Source organism: Oreochromis niloticus, linkage group LG11 (genome assembly GCF_001858045.2).
Source record: "Oreochromis niloticus isolate F11D_XX linkage group LG11, O_niloticus_UMD_NMBU, whole genome shotgun sequence".
NCBI classification, from domain to species: domain Eukaryota; kingdom Metazoa; phylum Chordata; class Actinopteri; order Cichliformes; family Cichlidae; genus Oreochromis; species Oreochromis niloticus.
The window spans coordinates 9,241,553-9,263,097 of NC_031976.2; the positions used below are offsets into that span (position 1 = coordinate 9,241,553).

At 37.2% G+C, this 21,545-nt stretch overlaps 1 protein-coding gene across 2 annotated transcripts; it reads right to left on the reverse strand.

Moving 5' to 3' along the window:
- Nucleotides 1-836: 836 nt before the first annotated feature.
- On the reverse strand, nt 837-21,203 carry LOC100699377 (doublecortin domain-containing protein 2). Of its 2 annotated transcripts, XM_025911842.1 has the most exons (10): nt 20,474-21,203; nt 19,540-19,594; nt 17,252-17,328; nt 16,875-17,009; nt 16,018-16,167; nt 14,936-14,990; nt 14,309-14,480; nt 6,379-6,420; nt 4,127-4,197; nt 837-2,760 (listed from the first exon to the last, which is right to left on the reverse strand). In XM_025911842.1, exons 1-10 carry the CDS (start codon nt 20,758-20,760, stop codon nt 2,062-2,064), a joined length of 1,743 nt encoding a protein of 580 aa, XP_025767627.1. In that variant the 5' UTR covers nt 20,761-21,203; the 3' UTR covers nt 837-2,061. The 2 variants fall into 2 exon arrangements, with proteins under 2 accessions (XP_025767627.1, XP_005450602.1); XM_005450545.3 differs by lacking the exon at nt 6,379-6,420 and having other exon boundaries at nt 20,474-21,202.
- Nucleotides 21,204-21,545: the final 342 nt, after the last annotated feature.

Below are 21,545 nucleotides of genomic sequence, written 5' to 3' on the forward strand. Positions count from 1 at the left end.
AGCAAAACATCTCAAATAGTTGTGATGAGGCTGGAAATATAAATGCTACTGAAAAAGAAACAGCAGGAGGAACATTTTGCAACTAAGTAGGTTAATTGGCAACAGGTCAGTAAAATGACTGAGCATTTTACAAAGGCAGTGAAAATTGTCCAATTTGTGAAAAAAATTCAGAATAATGTCCCTGAATGTAAAATTGGAAAGACTTTAAATATCACATCTACTACACAGAATCTGGTGAAGTCTCTGTGCGGAAGGGACAGGATTGTGATATTCAGGACCTCAGGCAGCACTGCATTGCCATGGGAATCACTGCATGGGCTCAGGAAAACTTCCAGAAAGTGTTACTGATCCACGAATGGAGGTTAAAGAAAAATCTACATCTGCGAACACGATCCAAATACATCGAGGCAAACTGGAAAGCTGTTCCACCATCAAACGAAGTGAAATTTGAGATTCTTTTTGAAAAACATGGACATCACATCCTCCAGAGTATAGAGGAGAGGGACCATCCGGGTTGTTACCAATACTTACTTACAAAGCCTGCATCACTGATGGTGTGGAGGTGCGTTAGTGCCCATGCTTCTATGCAGATGGAATCTTTTTCAGATTGTATAAGACAATACTAAACTGCATACTGCATCTACTACAACAAGAAAAGTCCAGGTGCTAAAAATTTGGCCCATCATGAAAAGTGAGAAAAGTAGGACTGAAAACTATTGAGCAGTTAGAATCCTGACCTTTTTTTTCTTCTTTTGCAAAATAGTTTTCTCAGTTTAAATATTTGATATCATTCTATATTCTAAAATGAATGAAAAATGGGCTTATGGGACATTAAAAACATTTAAATCTCTTTTATTTACACTTTACATGTACATCTCAACTCTTGTGGAATGGAGAGTGTAATTCCATCTCAGTGAACTTTTTAAAAAAGGTTTATGCCTGCTGCAAAATTAATTTCTAATATCATACATCATCATCCCTTTTTAAAATGATTTTATTTTTACAATTCCATTGACTGATACATTTCATCACTGAAGTATCAGAGCTAGAGAAGACAAAAAGACTGCCTTTTCTCCCTCAGTTTAATTTTTCTGGAAGCAGATGGACATTGGCATAGCAGCAACATTACAAAATAATATAACATGAAACTGCCTTTAAAAATTAGACATTGAAAATATGGTTCAGTGACAGAAATCAACATTAAGCGTAACAGTAAGGTTCTGGGCATCCACTTGCACTTGTAGACTGGGAATGATTCTGTAAGTCTCTGGAACTGCATTACAGGGATGAAACATCATTGTTATAAAAGATATTGACTAATGTGATGTGTTGATCATGATGTTAGAGGGGACTAAAAATATAATGGACAAAAATCTTGCACGAGTGTTCTGGTTATGTTGAATTTATATGATGCACATCAATTTGATGCTAACCGAATCATTCAGTGACAACTTTAGCCCTACGGATGGAAGCACTCATTTAGGAAGAAGGTCTGAATTTTTTATAAATTAGCTTACCATTCAAAAACAAACAATATTATATGTCTCGTTAAATACATTTGTATGAGTTGCTATGAAAGGCATAATCATTCTTTTGAAAAATAAACAGAATTCTGTATTCAAGCATTCAATTTCAAAGGATAAATATATTTTCATTTCTCTGCATCACTCACAACAATGCTCACAGACAGTGTGTAACAAAACAATAAAGCAACCTATTAGTTAAGATAATTTTAATGCAAAAATAAGAATATATTACTATGGATTTTATATGTGTATTCTGTTTCCATTTAAAGATTTAGGTTACATGCTCAGCATTGCAAAACTGCTTTTATATAGGAGAAAAAAAATTCTCAGAGTGAGCTCTGATCTTGCTTTGTTTTCTATAAAATCATCTGTCACTTTCATTATATAAATAGATTTTGTAACTTCATATTTTCAGTATTGCTTATCAAAGAACTTTTAATAGTGTTTTTTTTCCTATTCTTTAAATTTTTCACTTTCGTCTTGCCTCTCTTGATCACCATCTTCCCCTGTGTGTGCACTCGGCATCTTTGCTGGTTCATTTTTTCTCATCTGTGTTGAGCTCTGCTTCACCTTCTACCTCATTATCTTCTCCACTGACCTCTGCATTCACCTTGCTCTCTTCTTCTTCACCTGACTCTTTGGTAGTGCCCTCTTTTGTTTCGTCCTCTTCTTGATTACTGTTGCCTCGGCTACTTCTACTGCTATCGTTCTCTTTAGTCTCGTTATCTGACTGAGTCGTCTCTGGATCGTTGCCGTTTCCCGTCTTTTTCTGTTCCTCCACTGTGTCTACATCATTAGTGCTTTTTTCCACCTCACTGTGGTCTTTATCTTCCTTCTCGTCTTCCACAATTTTCCCCCTTTCACCTTGAGAAGACGTATTGCTTCCATCCTCAATCTCCTTACTGTCCAAGGCCTTATCACTGCTAGATCCATGCTCTTCACCATTAAACACCTCCTTATTCTTTTCTGGATCCTCCTTTTCCTCTTCTTTTACCTCCTCCACTTTCTTCTCATTTTCTGCTATGTCTTCTCCTTTTCCATCTTTTTGTCCATCGATTTCTGTTTTTCCTCCTCCTTCCCCCTCTTTTTCACCATTTGTCTCCTGGTTATTCATCTTGTTTTCATTGCTAGGTAAATCACCTTCTTCTCTGCCATTTTCAGTGGCAACCTCTTCTTTTTCTTCTGGCTTTTCAACATTCTCCTCTGTTTCATTTGTATCAGTAGCATCAAGTTTCTGTAATGCAGTATAACCACAGAAGCAATTAATATCTCTAAATATTTTAACAGACTCACTATGTTGAATTCTTTCTGTGATCTACACTGTCCTGTTGATGCTATGGTTCATTGGTGCTATCTGTCTCTGTACACCATCACAGTAGATTTTAAATCAAGAATCAAGAAACAATAAACAGCAATCAATTATTGCCTTACTGTAACTGTTTAGGAATTACAGCCATTTTTATACATAGTTTTTAGAGGCTTGAAAGTAATTGAACAGTTAACTGACAAGCGGTTTCATGCCCAGGTGAAACCAGTCGGTCCCCTCATCAGCTTAACAAAAATTAAGCAGAAAAAGATCTGGAGATGATTCCAAGTATTTGGTATCTTTTCCCTTGAATTCTCAATGTGATGTCCTAAAGACATGAAAGAAACATAGACATATGAGACCTTTGCACTGGCCCACTCAGCAAAACCAAAAGGACTGGAACACCATCGTTTGTTGGTTAAGAAAAAGGCCTCCACAACTTCTAGACCAGTCAAGAAAACTATCAAGGAGCTTAGTCTAAAATGAAGAGACGCTTTCATAAATGGAAAGAGAAGGTGCAAATCAGTGGTTCCACTGAAGAATGGGAAGAACATATTAGACTTTTAGCAAATATCTAAAAGAGCCTACACAGTTCTGGAACGTTTTCATCTGTTCTTTGGTCAGATGAAATCAAGAATTATGGAAAGATGGGGAGCATGGAGAAGAAAAGGAATAGCCCATGTTCCGAAGCATACCATATCGTCTGTCAAACATGATGGACATATGGGAATATATGGCTACCATTGAAACCAGGTCACTAGTGTTTATTTATGATGTGATTGACGAAGTAGCAAGATAAACTGTGAAGTGTACAGGGTTGTACTCTCTGCTCCGATTCAGCCAAATGCTGCAAAACAGATCAGACGGTGCTTCACAGTGCAAACTGTAAAAGCAACCCAAGAGTATGTCAAGACAAAAAAATCTGATATTTTTCAATGGTCAAGTGAGTCACCTGACCCCAACCAAAAAAAAGCATGTTTTTCAGTTAACTGAAGGAAAAGCAGAGAAACCCACAAACAAGCATCTACTGAATGTGGCTGGAGTAAAAACCTGCCATCTCAAGAAGGAGGAAGAACAGCATTTGGTGATGTCCATGGGTTCTAGACTTCAGGCCGTCAGTCAGGTAGACTACAGACTACCACTAAGGGCTTTCATTATTAGTATTAAGAAAAATACAATTTAAAAATGCTTTGTTTAATAACTTGTGAGTCTGAAAATGAGGGATTATGTATAAAAATGACTGTAAATATATATATAGAATAAAAAGAGAGAGTGAGTAGTGTATGTTGACAACCGCTTCAGCTCCATTGTCTTGTAGTGTTTGGCAATCAGCATTTCCTTCATCAAACTTCTGTTCCAGTTCATCTAGAAAAACAGACATTTTTAGCTCTGCATGCAAAATCAGAAGCTCATTTTACAGAGAGGTATGTGATTCTTTAAAGTACAGAAAAAAACAAGTTAAAGCATGTTTTCCACTTGTGTTCCATCCTAATGTGCAACATTGAATACTGAAAAGGCTTGTTGTGGGCCGGTACAACATAAAGGAAAGGTAAATAAAGAGTGTCCTACTATCCTGGTATAAATACAGTAGACTTAACTGGACTCATTCAGAAAAAAACTATGTAAAATACAGTATTACAGTAGTAGACAGTGTTAAAGATTACATATAAAAAAACATCAAAGTTTAAGTAGGGTTTTTTTCTCAAAGCAGATGAATATAGTGTCACACCTGTAAAAGCTCGCCCTCAAATCTTGTCATTCATTGGGCATAAAAGAGCCAAAGTGTTCCTTTATGTGCCCACTGCTCATCTTTTCAAGACCCTGAAACCAAAATTTTCGCACTCACTGCAAATTAATTCATTTTACAAACCCAGAAAATCTGTCCCATAAATATGGGTGCTTTTATTCATCCTTCAGTCAGAGACTTGTTGAAATTATTCAGCTTTTATTCAGCAGACGTTGCCAAATTTGAATCAATGCAGCACAAGAGTGACACCTGCTGGTCTAAAGGAAAAGCACCCAAGATAATTTGATGCAAGTAAACAACTTTCCCTAGACAATGGGAAGTGTGCAGGAGAGAGCCAGTAAACATTTTATAAGCTCATTTAGTGATCTAAATTTTACACTGAATGTCTAACATTGTCTTCATCTTTATTTTCACCACTGCAGTAATCATCCTAATCATCACCACAGGTATGCAAGGTAGATGGTTTTCTCCTTTAACCATTGCTTTTGTATGATAACACACAACAAATATGATGACCCGAGATAATCATCCAACAGACTAGAGGCCTGTAGAAGAAATCCTCCAGTTTCCCCCGAGGAACCAACGTTTCATCGTTCGTAATACAAACAACTGTAAAGAGAGACTGGGAGTCTAGGAATTTAAATGAAGACATTGTACTACAACTCCAAACAAGCTCAGCTCAGCAAGGCAGTTCTGTTGGAGTGTGAAAATGGATACGGGGCTTTTCTATTTTCATGTGAGCATGTGCATCAAAGACCTTAGAGTAATTAACCCTAAACATAAGAGGAAGACAAGTATACGCTCTGATAAACAACATAATTACACACTTGTTTTGAAACACTGGATGAGACTGAAATTTCTAATCAGGAATGAAAAAAAGAACAGTGCAATTAATATCTTTAATATTAGTTTTCCTTTCTACACATAGCGGTTAAGGAAGAAAAATGACTCCGGTAGAGATTAGAAGAGTTTATGGAGACATTTAATGCATTTCAAATGCAAAACTGATTGAAGTTTAGCCATGGTGGGAGATGAAACGTTATGGTAATAATAACAGACCTCTTTAAGAATATTTTATGGAAATCACCCCGCATTCATTAGGAGTGAGGGCCAAGCGATTGAGTGTAAGCAGTAAGCAGAGGAGGAGCTGCTATGACTCTAAACATCTTAACATGATTTAAGGATGAGGAACAGGCTCATGAAAATGCTAAATCAAATTAAATATGATATTTAGAATCTCCCCCTTCTTTCTCATTCCAGTATATCCGGAGAGTCTGGCTTTGCAAATGGTCGGACTGCTTTATGTATGTGTGTGCAACTGAGTGTAAAATGTGTCTGACTTTTCCTTTCATAATCAGGCAAACACACACACACACACACACACACACACACACACACACACACACACACACACACTCCCTCCTCCACAAGGCATAAGCAGACAGAGCACACCCACATTTCAGATGATGTGCTGCATCCATTAGTAAGAAGTAAAACTGTATGCAACTGCAAGCAGATATAATTACTCATATAAACGACTCTTGCTGGCATTATCTTGGAAGGTAAAGTTACAGATGATTGTCGCTCCAGAGAAATGCAATAAAACACAACTCAAGATGAAGTGATAGGCTAGACAGATTGCACACGCGCACACACAAATACAGTCTGCTTTTAGCCATGCAGGATTTTTTTTGCTGATCTAAATCCTGAAATGCATTGTTAAAAAGTTGCCAAAGGACATTTCATCAAATTCAAGTCTTAGCACAGTAGCAAAGCAGGTATTTTATCATTTTGCCTACCAGATGTAAAGGATTGCTGAAATCTTGTGATGTTCTTAGAAGCTGTAGTGAAGAGGTTAATACAGAATTTAATAATCAAACATGAGCAAAGAGATGCATTCTACAAGAATGTTTCAAAGATTTTCCACTCCTTGGGGAAGCACTTCAAAGTCCAATAAACTTCTCCACAGGACATTTTTAACCACTATTGCAAAGGAATCTGTGAGTGAGTCGTGTAATCTCTACACTGTTCTTTTTGTTGTTCTGCAAATTATTCTCTAATTTCTGTTGGGACTTTTTAGAAAACCAATTAACCCAGGTAAAGCTCTTCTTTACCTTGTTTTTTTAACCAAATCTTCCTTACAGAAAAAGAACTACTGTGCTCTGTCTAGTATCTGTGGATACTAGGTAGGATAGATATTTGTTATTGCAACATTTTTGCTGCTGATGATCACCAGGCAAAATAACCTCTGACAGGGTGACACTTGCAGTAGGTTGTAACTCAGAGCAAAACAAATCACTGCTTTACACAGTAAAGCCAGTTTCTGCTGATCCCTTATTCACAAGAGGGTCACTCTGCATGTTTGATTTAGCGAGATGCCCTTCCTGACACAACCCTCAAGGGACTCGTGTCTCCCCTTAGGATCGAGCTGGAGCACTTTCACTTGTTAAGCGAGTGTGTAAACTACTACACTGTGGATGCACCACACTACATCACACAGTGTGTGCTTTTATTTATTTATTTGCTTGGCCTCCAAGAGCCTGGTCTACTTTAGCATTAACTGTACTGCAGCTAATAAATTCTCAAGTCTTGAAATACTACTTAATGGACCTAAATCACTTCACACATCACTCCTTGTATTTCACTGGACAGTACAGTAAATTGCATATTTACACCCAGATGATTTAATCCACTCAGCACGTGCCTGAGTTATAGTTGGGTGTAAAACAACATACACATTGATTTGGGATGCTGCCACTCAGCAAGTGCGCTCTGGTCACTGACCAGGGTCCTGTTAAAATAGGCAATGACTGTATGGCTACATGGGAGACCCAGCTGCTGCTGGCTTTACATAAATCTGAAACCCAGAAAAGCTGAGCAGCTAAGAATAAAAATGGTTGACTGGTGTAACTCTTCCATTCTGTGACACCACGCTAACATGACTTGATATTTATAATGCTAATGATTTGTAAATGAAGATTTGATGACTTATATGTCACTCACTCCAAATCAAACCTAAAGACTTTGCTCATAAAGACAGTTGGAATCTCCCTTCATTGGTATTATTAGAATGGTAAGATCCACCAGTTTCGGAGCATCCGTTGCCATTACTATTAATATTATTGTTATATAATGGAAGTCCAAAACCCTGCCATGTCCTTTTAAAAGATATGGTATATTGAAATGTCTTGCATTAAAAATAGACACAAGCTGTCTACACTGTGGCATTAAGTATTTCTTATGTATAGCCTTTAGCTTTGAGATTTGTTTCCAAGATACATCTGGAAAAAAATGCCATGCACTTTTGCTCCAGTGAACATTTTCAATTGTGTAGAAAATTCCTCATATCTCCTTTAATGCGCAGCTCTGTGCTTAGATAGCTTTGACATTAAATCAAAGAAAACCTTTGCTTAACCATGTTGCAACCAGACAGCCAAAGTAATATTTATAAAGGTCACAGCTTCTGTTAAATGTTTAAATAATTCATGGAGCTTTTTCTCCTGCACTGTTCTCAAAGTTGCCTGAAATCTTGCCATTGACCGTTTTCATTAAACAAAGGTTTTAATCTGAATGAATGTCTAATAAGTGCAATATGAACACATATTAAAATTTGATTTCTTTTCGTTTCTACACAACTGAAAGAAACATGAGAGCATGACCATTTTATTCCAAGTCCAAGTACTTAATGCTGTTGAGCTGTAATCATCAAATCTAAGAAAACATTGAACGCAATTCCTTTCTCTAATAAATCAAGCACTGATAGTCTTCTGTAAATTTCTTTAATTACTAATTGATTTATATATTATATTTTTCATAGTTGTTCATGTTCTCTTTATCCTCTAAACTACATTATATGGAGTAAAACTAGAAGAAAAGACAGAAAAACACATTTTAAAATGCATCGTTGATGCCATTTGCTTTCATTCCTAAACCTCTCTTTAACAAACAATATAAACTTTAGATAACCACAAATGTCAGGTATTTACCTTCGCCATTTACAGTGTAAGTCAAAGCTGTTTCAGTCTCTCAGACTAATATTAATCCCACAAAGACTTGTGATCATATCACAATCACTCACACCAAGCTCTGAGAAATGCAAGGCAAGCCTGAAAAGTAGACTAGATTGAACCTGATAGACATGAGGAACATTTGTGTCAATAAGAGTGTCACACATCACCCTAACACATCACCGTCACAGCCGGTGCTGTTGTATGTCACAGCCAAAACACTTGTTAACAGATGAATGTGGCAGATTAGTACAGCTTCCCTGCTCTTTAATCCAGTAATCCTGCATCAATGGGTCATGAAGAACCTTTTTCTGCTGTAGTGAAAAGGAGGAGATGAAAGGAATAGAAGAATCCACGAAGAACAGACAAGCATGGCCGTGTTGTCGGAAATGTGACATATGAGCGTGTGCACAAATGCACATAAAAACAGGCATGTGCACACACACACACACACACACAAACCACACGTTGTAAGAACTTAGCAAATGAAAAAAAAAGTGGTGCCATCATTCATCCCTCACTGCTTAGCCTCTTTCTTGACACAGGCACACGATTTTAGATGCACACTCTCTTTGTGTACATGTCTCCTGCCTCCTAACACTGGTTTGAACCCTATTTCGCTCTGACAGGCATTATAGATACATATGCTAACAGGGCTAATTCCCCCCAGCAGAATCACATTTTATGACACCAGAGGCTGAGGTTTGATCTGGTTGGTTGGCTTGTGCATACACAAAGGCATGCAGAGACAAGCATAAGCACACAAACACACATGCACACAAGCTCGATCACTCATGTCCAGCAATTTTTATTTCTCTCACATTCAACTTTCAAATAATACAAAGAATGGTTTCTTTTTTTTCGCTCCCCCTTTCTTATTTAAAACTGACTTCAAATCAAAGCCCTTTTGAGAAAATGTACGCTGTACATCCTTCATAAAACATACATAAATACAACAGAAATTCAACTGGCTTCTGCTACCTTCAAAAAGATAAAGTACAAGAAAGGAGGGAGCCATGCTATTCAGACATGAAGGTTCTGTGTAAAGTGTATGCCCTTGAAGTATTAATGCAAGTGCAGAAATCATGTGTGTGAAATTCAACATCTCTAGATTTATATTTTTAAATAAAAGGCATGATGAACCATGTTGAAATACTGGCTGCTCTGTAAGTAAATAGAATTAGAAGTAGAAAGCCAATTTTTAGCTAAGCTGATGCATTGTTTTTACCCTATTTCTGAGGGTTTCAAGCTGCAAAGAATCCAGATTTTCCACAAATTTTCCTATAGTAACTTCCTATAGTAACTAACTACAAAGTGGAAAACAATGTTTAGCTTCCAGTTCTAATCATTATTTGTACTGTAGCTTGCATTACATCCACTATTTATTGCATTGTGTGCTATTATTTCTTCCTACAAGAAAACACATCCTGGATTAAAAGTATTCCACAAAGAACTATTTCCTCACACAAAAAGTTATTTAGGGAACAAAATAAACATAACTTTTCAGTACCACCTGACCCTTTAATTAGTGCCCCATCCACCCCCTACCAACAGTGTTAATGTAATAAGTAGGCATGTACACAGCATGTAAAAGTTCAGATAATCAGTAGAACCCTGCTCTGCCTTTGCCTTTCCTCTCTCTCCTCTTGTGCATACCTTTTTATCAGTAATTTCTTCTTGAAGTACAAGGCTCTTTTGTTGATTTTCAGAGCAGCAATTTGGCTCCAGCGAGGGGCCCAGGCAACTAAAAATCTGCTTTGATGACTCTAAATGGAGAGATTATCCAAATGAAAGGCAATTATCCAAACCCCACCCATCCCTCTACCCGTTAATATCTCTCTGAGCTTTTTTTTTTATTCCATCCAGTACTCATGCTTCATCATCCCTTGGTTATTCATCAAATTCACTGTTTGATTCCACCTGTTTTCCCTTTTCCTCCCTTCTCCACCTCCATAATGTTCTACTCACTTCATCATCTCAGCTTTTTATTCCCTCTTCTCTCCTTCTTTATCCCCAATCACCTGTCTAAACACATCCTTTTCTCCTTTTTCGGTTACGCTTTTCTTTGTCTCCCCTTTTGGTTCTGCTGCGTTCCCCTTCTTTTCCCAGGAGAGCCATTAACTGAATTGGCCACAGAGGCCATTTAAGAAAGAGAACACTGATAAACATCCCATTTCTATTTTGAGGCTAGCAACAACTGCTAATTGCTTCCATTCAAGCTGTTTTTGAAAGAAAAGGCTAACACTGGCTAAATTGGACCAATAAGCTTAAAAGAATAATAAAGACCGAACCGACAAGCAATGTGTCTTTTTGGTTAAGTCTTTTAACCCACACATTCTGGTTATGTTTCATGCCTTCACAGTATAGTCTGGGTTAATTCCCTTCATATTAAGCATGTTTTGAACTACAGGTTAATTTAGAACGTCTAAAATAGCATCTCTGAAATTAACAAATTGTTAATAATTCTTAAATAATGTTTCAGAGAGCAGGAAGAATGTATAGTTTAGACTACTGGATGGTATCTACCATCACACAATATCATGCGCTGTTTTACTCAACACATGAAAACATAACAAATATAATGAATTTAAACATATTTTATCAAAAGTGGAAATCACAAGAACATTCTGGAACTGTTGGGAGTTATTATGTCTAACCATTAAAACCTTACATATGTGGCATTTTCACATATGCTTCCCACATTCACTGAAATGGCAGCTCAGGTGCTTTTATAATTGCATGATGCTTGATTTAAATATCCTCCTCCTTATATTTTATGCCTTGAGTAAGGAAATCCCAGAAATATGACACAAAGAGGTTCTGTTGCAAAAATCTTTGAGCTCCCACCTCTTCAACACAATCTTATCACTGCTCTCTCTTTGTAAATGCCAAGAGTACTTTTTTAATGCCAAAACCCAGATTGCACTGGCATAAGACATTAGTAAATTTGACCTTATATCTTTTGGCTGGCTGGGAATACTTTGGTGAATATTGATATATATCCAAAATCCATCGCAATCGTATGGGTCAAATTTGACCCTGAACAGCCTCAGGGTACAACAATTTATAGTATAATATACAATTTTTAAATACATCTCATGTATTTTGGGTCACTTTATAAAAAGTCTTAAAATTCAGTTTAAAAGAATGACATTTAGGGTACGTTTTCTGCTGTCAAATGTCAAAAAAGGCTATATTTGACCCGAACAGTTATGCAAGGGTTAAGCTGGATGTCTTTGTTACAGTAAGGTCAAATTCATTTCATTCATTCCAAGTTTGCTGCACGAGTTGTCACACCTCCTCACCCTTCTCTCTGCTCTCACTCACCATTGTGTTCCCTCTAATGAAACAGCAAAAGTAAAGGCTTTACAATATACCACATAGAAACCTCTGAAATTAGTCTTAGTCTGGCTCCTAAGAACTAATAGACGGTGAGTAATGGGGACTGGTGAAAACACACACACATAGACACATGCACTTAAAAACTAAACTCCATGTTGTAAACACAGTGAGTGCACTGCAGAGGGAGAATCTCCGGTTACAGGGTCACTCGGTCTCGTTTGTCTTTTTTCCCGCTGTCATCGGCTTGCTTGTCCTTTCAGTCTCATCCCTCACTCCAAAGCCATCTTTGACAAATACATTTATAATGAATTGATGCTTTTATTATCATATAATATCTTTTGTCTTGGTTCCAATGTTCCAACACATCAGAGATCTGAAGTGTGGGTTTCATGCTTTGTACTTTCCACAGCCTCTGCCAGTCTGGCAACCTTTTGGCTGTGTTCCTTTTGGCACCAGAGCGGGGTGTATTTACCTCATGCCCGGCCAGGGCAGGATTTCCCAAAGGGAAAATAACACCAAACACCTCTGTGCTGCTTACAATCAACATAAAAGGTGATATGAACACTGTGTTCCTGTTGCGAAGCCAAATATTAACACAACACTGAATTTAACCTGCCTAAGATGATAGGCTAAAGGCAGATTTTTATTGTTGTTGTTGTTGTTGTGTAAGCCAGTATTTGTTCATGTTTCATTTGAGAACCAAAAAAACAAAACAAAAAAAGCAATAAATAAAAAGAATAAAGATGTCTTTGGGAAATAAATATACTGCTTACAGTGAATTCAGGACCATGGACAGAGACAAAGCAGGCTGCCATCGCATTCACTCTGTCTTTCTATGAAACCAAACAAATAAGGAAAACATTGTGTCTCCCTAACATGAAAGGACTAAAAAAGCATTGTACAGGTCAAACGGTGAGGACTGCATGAGAAAGTGAAATGTCCTCAAAGCCATTTAAAGATCTCTTATGTCAGATTTTGTTTTCTGAGACGTCTGTTTGTTAATGTAATTTTTGCTCAATGTCATCCAAGGGGACCAATAATGCAGTATGGTTTTCTGTGCCTGTAATATGACGTGCCACACAATCTGATACAGGCAATTTTGAGGGTGACATTACAGGCTGCAAATGCAGACATGCACATACGGACACAGAGAACACACACACACACGCACACATGTTCCTCAGTTCTGTCGTTTGATGCAAAATGCCACCTCCTCTGAAGCACAGTCACAAATTCCCCATGCTCTTTTGGGGGTTCTGCTGTCTAATCCCCTGCCAGAGAGCAAACAGGCAAAATCTATTAAGAGCCACAACATGACGTAATGTGGTTCATACCACAGAATCAGTTATAACAAGGTCAGCAGCAGTCTGCAGAAGATTTGCTTCCCTTTGACTGTAAAAATTGATAATCATAAAGACAATGGATGAATGGATAGATGGATGAATAATAATAATAATGAGATTAAGAGTCCCAGAGCAGCAAACCCTCCTAATTTCTAAAAAAAAGAATGGCAGGTGGCAAACTTTCTGTACGACATTATTATATACGTATCACAAGAAGATGACGTAATGTGTTTGTTGTAATAAAGGTTAATGTCATCATGTTAGACCTACTTTTAATATTTCATGGGAAATATTTTGCAGAGCAACAGTGCCACTGTGTGGACATTTACGAATGCAGCAGGTTACATAAGATTCCAGTGACAAAGCATTACATCATATTTTTGTGTATGTTAAACTCTCAACAGTACATAAGTACCATTTGTGAAACATGGGATGGCAAATACTTAAAGAAGAAGATTATTCTGATACCTTCCACTTGCACACATCTACCATACTCTGTAGATGAAAAATGAATACAGAAAGTGGTGATGATGATGATGACAGAATCACAGGAGCATGAGTGTTGACTAACTATTGCTAACTATTGGTTCTTGGGTAATAATATGTCAAACACAAACTTTGATTAGATTCCTTTTGTATGATTTTTATTCACTAGCTCATTTTTATTAAAATGTGACTTTTTTGATGGTGTTGAAACAAGTAAATACTACTGATTATAACTCTATGTTTAAATATATATTACAAACAAACTACTTAAGGATATAATTACAAATGCAAGCCGCAAAATAATATGAGCAAGAGGAGATATGACATTAAACTAATTAAAGTAGCGTTTCACTGCTATATTTTTTATTCAGTGTAGTCAAAGTAACCCTTGAATATAAACCTATACTATCTACAGTAGCAATGCTTTCCTTTCTTTGACTTCGGGATGAATATGGCCCCACTGAGCTTAATAGCCACCATGAAAACAAACAGGTGTAGATATTAAAATTTCACTCCTGTTCATGGTGATCTTTTTCGTGTTTTTGCATTACCATTGTCGCCAGGAGTCAAGCTCTGTCCGCTCTTCCTCTTCTTTAAGGAAAGTAGTCTGGCCTGAGAAATCTCTCTTACAATGGAGGACAGGCGTTCCTTGTTGTGGCTTGGAGGCGAGGCCTTAGGAGACTCTCCATCTCCACTGTCACTGCTCTGGACCATGGACTTACCCTGCAGAAAGTAGCAGTCAGATTTAGTCAGTAAGAAACTTCTCAAAATCATGACTATGGAGAGTAAAAAAAGACTTACATCTTGGCTTTGCTGCATCAGTTTATCTAAAGCTGGGATTTTGAAATGAATCCTAACGGGGGGTTTTTTGAAAAATGACTAAATATTTTAAGATTCACGATGAAATACAATTGTGCAAGTCCACTTGATCCTAAATTTAACTCAGGCTTAAAATTTAGGACTGGGGATTCTAGACCACCATGTTTTTTACATCATTATTTGCTAGCCATGCCTAAATAATTAAACCAGCAGAATTTTTCAGGGAAATACACACCTCCTCTCTGTGCTTTGCATGTTAAAGAATCCTGGAAAAGTTTTGTAGCTTGGATTATAAAAATATAAACAAATAAATAAATAACAGCTCACTAAATATTGGAAACAGTACGTGGAGTACTGACATTTTCACTCTGTTTTGAGAACCTGTAGATGGGTGGCAGAGAATAAGATTTCATTCTGTGAAAAAAGAAAACAGAAAAAAATGTTGACATATATATTTGATACTGCAAAAATGATTAACGAATATTGACTTACATACATGAAACCCATACATAAAGCATTGAAGTGTAATACATTTGAACATGACGTGTGCACATATGTATACATATGTATATTTAGTGTGTACATGTGTGTGCATGTACATGTCTATACATAGGAATAGCAGTGGTAGAATAGTTATGTTAAGCTATATAGTTTATGTCTTGCATATTTCCACAACCATATCCATAATCACATACTGTGTATGCTACCGTTGTATATAGTGTATTATCTTACTTATTTTTTATTTGTTTGTATTTTATTTGTATTTTTTGTATTTTCCTTCTGATATCTGTAGCTGAGCTGAGGTAACTCAAAAATTCCCCTGTCGTGGGATCAATAAAGTCTTATCTTATCTTATCTTATCTTAAACAACATCTGTTCACAAAGTTCCTAATATCTTGTATATCTATGTTTGTTTTTTAGTCTGTCTTTAATTAAGACGCTCTTCATAGTTGTGTGATGTACGTGCCTATAATATCTATCTTTAATCATTTCAATCATTTCAAAAAGAACACCGTCATACAGATGGAACATGTGTGAGGATTGTAGTTTTCAAGAGAATTAAAAGAAGATATGTAGCCCTAAAGGAGTAATTAGTTGCCCCAGTGGAAAAGATCTAAACACAAACTGTACGGTTTCCAAGAAGCATCCCTGGTCGCCATAGTATTCTATTTTTAAAGTTCCACAGCTCTTCATGAATGACTCAAGACTACAAATAGTGATGGATATTAACGGCGTTCATGACTCACTGCTATTCGTGTGCAATTCTATTGTAAAAATGCTTGTTTTTATTTTTAATGCAGGCTAAATCAAATGCAAAATTTTAAATCTAATGACATCATTTTGCAGATCTTAGATGTGTGACAGTTTGGTAAATGTCAAGTCTTCATTTTTGTTTTTAAATCAAGCACTCAGTCGTAGGATAAAGTGTTACTTTCTTTACCCTCTGACTCGCCTCGTCCCTCTGGGTTTGGTGAAGAGCAGATCACTGTAAGGAAGCTTCTTAAACCTTTCTCTTCCCACAGCCACATAAAGCTGACCGCTCTCTAGCTGATTCCCCTCAGTCACCTGTTGGCCTTCATAGGTAAAGAGACTAGAACACACAAAGAGAATCAAAAGCCTTATTGTTTACGTCATGTGTTTGCAGCACTTTACCAAAGTCAGTCACATCTGTGTTACTGATTGCTTTCAAAATCTCCATGTGATCGTTTATTGAGCTGGTTGAAAAATGAAGCATACCCACTTTTGTTGTGCCAGTAGAATGTATGTTTTCATATAGCGTCAGAGCAGATAGACTACCAGTTAAAAGTTTGAACACAGCTTCTTTAATGGTTTTTCTTTATCTTTATGACTATTTACGTTATAGATTCTCACTGAAGGCATCAACACTATGAAAGAACACATATGGAATTATATAGTAAACAAAAAAGTTAAATAACTCAAAACATGTTTTATATTTTAAATTCTTATATTTGATGTCTTCAGTATATACCTACAATATAGAAAGTAGAAAAATAAAGAAAAAACACTGAATGAGAAGGTGTGTCCAAACTTTTGACTGGCACTGTACATTTTTACTTAAAAAAAGGAAAATCAGTTTTAGCATCGGTAGTAAATACATTTTGAGAGAAGAAATCAAAATTCAATAATGCAAATATATGAAGTTAGGAATAATCTGCTGTAACGGAAGCGCATATGTTGAAAGTCTGATGCTAATTAGTTTATATAATAAATCAGTAAGTGTGCAAACAAATGCAGTCCATATATGCAGTTTTTTGTTTTTTGAAATTGTCCACCTACCTTCTAACACCCCCGAGGACTCTTAAACCCATCTTCTCTGTAATCATTTCTAGTATCTTGTCAAACTGGCCCAGTATCCTCTGGTGGACCAACAGCCTCACTGCGGAGTTCAATATATCACCATTTGCCACCACACTATGGAAGGGAAATGCACACAGTTAAAAAAACAAAGGCAGAACTTTGGTGCAAACTGTTTCAGTTTCCGTTGTCAAGTCCAGTTTTTCTTACGCTACCTATGAAATTATCATCTATTTCTTTTCTATGTCCAAATTGGTCATATATTTAAATTGTGTATTTCATCCAAATAATGGGACAATTTAAGAAAAGTTTTTTTTCAAAGTGAAGTTAAAAACTTGAAAAATGAATATTCAGCTTACAATATGGTGCATGGCTCCTTGATGGGTTTCAGGAATCGAGCTGACACAATGATTCTATTTGGTGGAAAAGGTTTAATCTAAAAAAAGAGAAAAAAAAGAAACAGTCAAAAAGCGCCTATAAGTCTATATCAAACGTACAGCTGTTAATTAAATTTATCTGGAAGAAAAAGACTATTAATGCAGTTTTTAATAATGCACTAAGCTGAATGAGTAAACACTGTCTCATTTCTGTTTTGTGATAACAGGACTAAATTAAAAGCTTGTTGGTGAATCACCTTGTCCACTTGGGACCTGGAGGCTCAAAACAACAGACCTGTATAAACTTTAGGGACTTTGCAGACCAATGCTCATACTGGAGTCCAAACAGAATGGGGACTTTACTAACCCTTCATCCTAAATACTGTATACAAAAGACTCATCAGGGTTAACAGCATGCAAGCTCTAGAGTCAAAACTAGCAATAACAGTTTGACAGTAATTAAATTGCTTTGTAAAATCATTTTAACCATTTTTAGTACACCAAAGTACAAAATAAAGAAAGACCAACATCAAAGCTTTTACTTCTAAAGGGAAAGAAAATCGCTATTGTCCACACTAAAATCATCTGTGATGTCCGTGACAGCAAAAGAATGAGCTCCCCTGTGATGTGAGGTTGCAGAGAGTAAGCTCTGCAGGTTTTGTCCCACCTGTAACCTACTGTGACTGTGAGACTAAGACTTGCATCCTAGGGGAGAATGGGATGAGGGAGGAGTTATATTAAAAGTCTTCTGGTGTGTACGAGTGCAACCTGGCAACTGAGGTGTGAAGGTCAAAAGTAAAATTAAAAAATCTTAGATAAATAAAGGGTGGTGCATGTTCAGTGGTACACCAGTTTTCAACAGCAAGCCAACTGCACACTGCACACCGGGAGAAAATGCTACAACATACTACAGAGAGAGGCTTTGGAAACCAAAGAAGATCATAAAACATCACAATCAAAAATCCTGAAATCTGTTTGCTAGAGAATATAATTTTTTTTATTTTTTTTTATTTTTTTGTGAGACCTAGCTAACCAATCCAAATCAGGAAGAAACCAAGCAAGGCACGGCATGCATCAGTCTCTAGGGACCTTGCACAAGTTTTTTTTCTATTGATTTGTTTATCAGTATCTGATCTTTCATTCTATAGTGGGCAAAAAGTCCCCATGGCTTGTTTTAGTGTCCTTGTACACAGTCCACTTGGCAGCAAAAAAACCAAAGGAAACTCCTTGTTCTTTCAGTGCATCATTTAAATGGAACCTCTGCCACATCACACACCTACTCAGTTATATCTTGACTGTGCACTCGCCAGATACCAGTGAAGTAAACAACAATTAAGAAGGTCATCTGTAATGAAAGTTCTTGCAGCGGGTGATGAGACATAATCAAGAGCACGTTCTCTTTGAATGATAAACATGTTACAGTCAAGAGGAGCAGATGATGACAGCTAGTGTCTTTAAAGCTGTGGTCATAAGTCAAAAAAAACAAATTATAATAATTTTAAAAATGGGCTGCACACTTTTCAGAATACCCTGACAAAATTTGGAGTGCCCCATTATTTTCTCTGACAGCAATTAGCATGTCAAATTCTGCACCTCTTTGTTTTTTGACATCTTGTCCATAATGTAAATGAAGTCAGCAAAATTTGGTATTTTGGGTTCTACTAGACCGTTCTGTGCTTTCGCCAGGATACATTTTATATTAATTAAAAAAATAAATAAATAAGGAGGTCATGAACCTGTGGGCTACCTGACTTTAAGCTCCTTTGGCTCTGACTTCATTGATGCATTAAAGATGTATTAAAAGGAGGGATGATTATGATCCATAAATCAATAATGCATGGAAACTGAGACGACAACACAGTGATTCCTCACAGAAAACAATTAGAGGGGGAATGCTAAACATAACACCTTTCTTCAAGGATCTTCATAAAATCTTTACACTGTGGATGTTCCCAAATATATTTTTCATTTTGAGGCAGTTTTGGATGTTAAAAACTGGACGTAACAAGTTTGTAGTTGAAATGTAGCTACTTCAACACGATAAAGTGTCTGAAACTAAATCTAATGCAACCCGTGGACTTGTAAGAGAGCATTTGAGGCGTCTAGCTGGATTATTGGAACTGTAAATTATATAAACCATCTCTTCTGTATCTTCTAATTGTTAGTATGAAGCCAGCTATATGAAAAAAATCCTGGGAATTCCAGGCTGTTAACACTGTTACCCTCTAACAACATGGATCTTACTGACTTTTGAAGCCCTTTTGCCGTACCTGCATTGGAAGGGTCTGCATCATTTTCTTCTTCCTGGAGCCAATCTGTAGATAACTAAAAACAAGAGATAACGTGAAGTAAAAGCTACGTTTCCTGTTCTGTAAGGTATTCTGCACCCCACACATGCAGAATAACGTTTTTCAGCAGTTAGGGGTGAGAATTTGCTAACTGCTGAAAACTGTACCAACAGTTAAACAGCTCCAATTTAGCCACTTGTCGCATAAAGTCAAATACCAAATGTACAGCTTTTTACTGCACAAAATGTAATATGTTGTTATACAGAGAGCGTTAATTTCAGTTGTTCCTGCATCATCACAACTGATATTCCAAACATTTTTATCTGAATATTTAAAGAAAAAAAAAATCTGCATGCACTTTCTCTGGTTTTTACTGTAAAAATAAAGGAGGATGGAGACAGTATGCAATCTTTTTGCATCTGGGATACATTATCTTCCCCTCTGCTGCTTCTCCGTTGCATTCTATGAATAAGTGGCTGCTCAAATCTCATTATCTGCTGCATGAGGCCACTTATTTTTAGGCTAGGGCAGAGTACACTTCTCTACAGTGCTGATCTCATTTATCACTGCCGTGAGTCAGCACTGGTGCAAAACTTTAAAGCCATGACTCAGTTCCGTGTCTGACCATTGGCTCGATTTGCGTATATATATTATATATAGTATATATGCTAATGTCAGCTACAATGATTATGAAACAGTAGGGACATTTCAAAAGAAATTTGCATGAGTCTCGATTAACAATGATTGCTAATGGCCAGCTTTCCCTCTTGAATGCATCAGCAACTGTTAGATGGTTTATGCCTGGTCATCTACAGCTGTATGCCTCTAATGCTTATAGACGTCTGTATAATGACACAGTGTGAAAGCCTTATAAAGGTAGGCTAGCTTATTTGCCTAAACCACAATTTATGCTTACTCTAGCTTTTTGAATTTTTCCCTCCCAGCAGCGACGTACTGCTCCCCGCTCCTCAGGCTGTCCAAGCAGTCAACTTTATGACCTCCTCTCGGTGTGTAAATGTTTCTCACGGCTCCAAAAGGGGCTTGTATGCCGCCCGTCACCTCTCTTAGCAAGGTTTCAAAGTTGCACACCCTCTTTTGGTTTATCACTATCCGGCGAGCCTCGTAGTATGGATCGCCGTTTCGAAACATGAAAACGTTCTTCACCACGGGTTGAGAGAGAAAGTTTGGCTTCTCCGAACTCATCTTTGTGCGTAAAAGCGGGCGGAGAGAAAAAAAACACGTTACAACAAACTCACGGTTCCGAGGTACAGGCCATTATAACCTCATTAGAGCTGTTCCATTCTCGTCAAATGTTCTGGGTTGAGTAAAAATGTGTAATGAAGGCAAATCTTCGGACAGCAGACTGGACAGAGAAAAATCCAGAGAAGGAAAAAAATGCTTTCTGCACTTAAGAAAGTTGCTGATTAAAAGTATGATGGAGCGTATAAAAGTGCTGATGTTTCCCTGCGTTACAAATGTCAGCTGTCTGCAGAATCCCTCTCCTCTGCATGGGAAAAGGTGTGGAGTAACCGCTACAGCGTGTGCACCGCTAACCGCAGGTGCTGGTAAAAAGCCCAGTGAGTCGTTTCCTACTCTATGTAGACTGGGTATCATGGGAGCTCAACTGTTGGGATGTATCTATGGGAACAAGCCGTCGTCCCCTGGCCGATTAGATGGGACCTTGCACAGCCATAATCATCAGGTAGTCAATCATTAGCTGATGAGACTGAGACCCAAGTGTTCAAATGCGCCCTATCAGTATGTGGGTAAGATAACAGCATATGCCCAAAGAGGTCCGTGATCAGAGAAAAATAATAATAATAATAATAAAAAAAAAACAATTTGTAACCAAATACTCCTGGTGGGCAGGTGAGAACGTTAATGAGGCACCATGAGACCAGGTCGAAGCCGTGTTGCTGGTGACATCCTGAAAGCGGGGCGAAAAACATGTTTGTTTTGTGAACTGTAATTATTCTGGAAACGCAGCA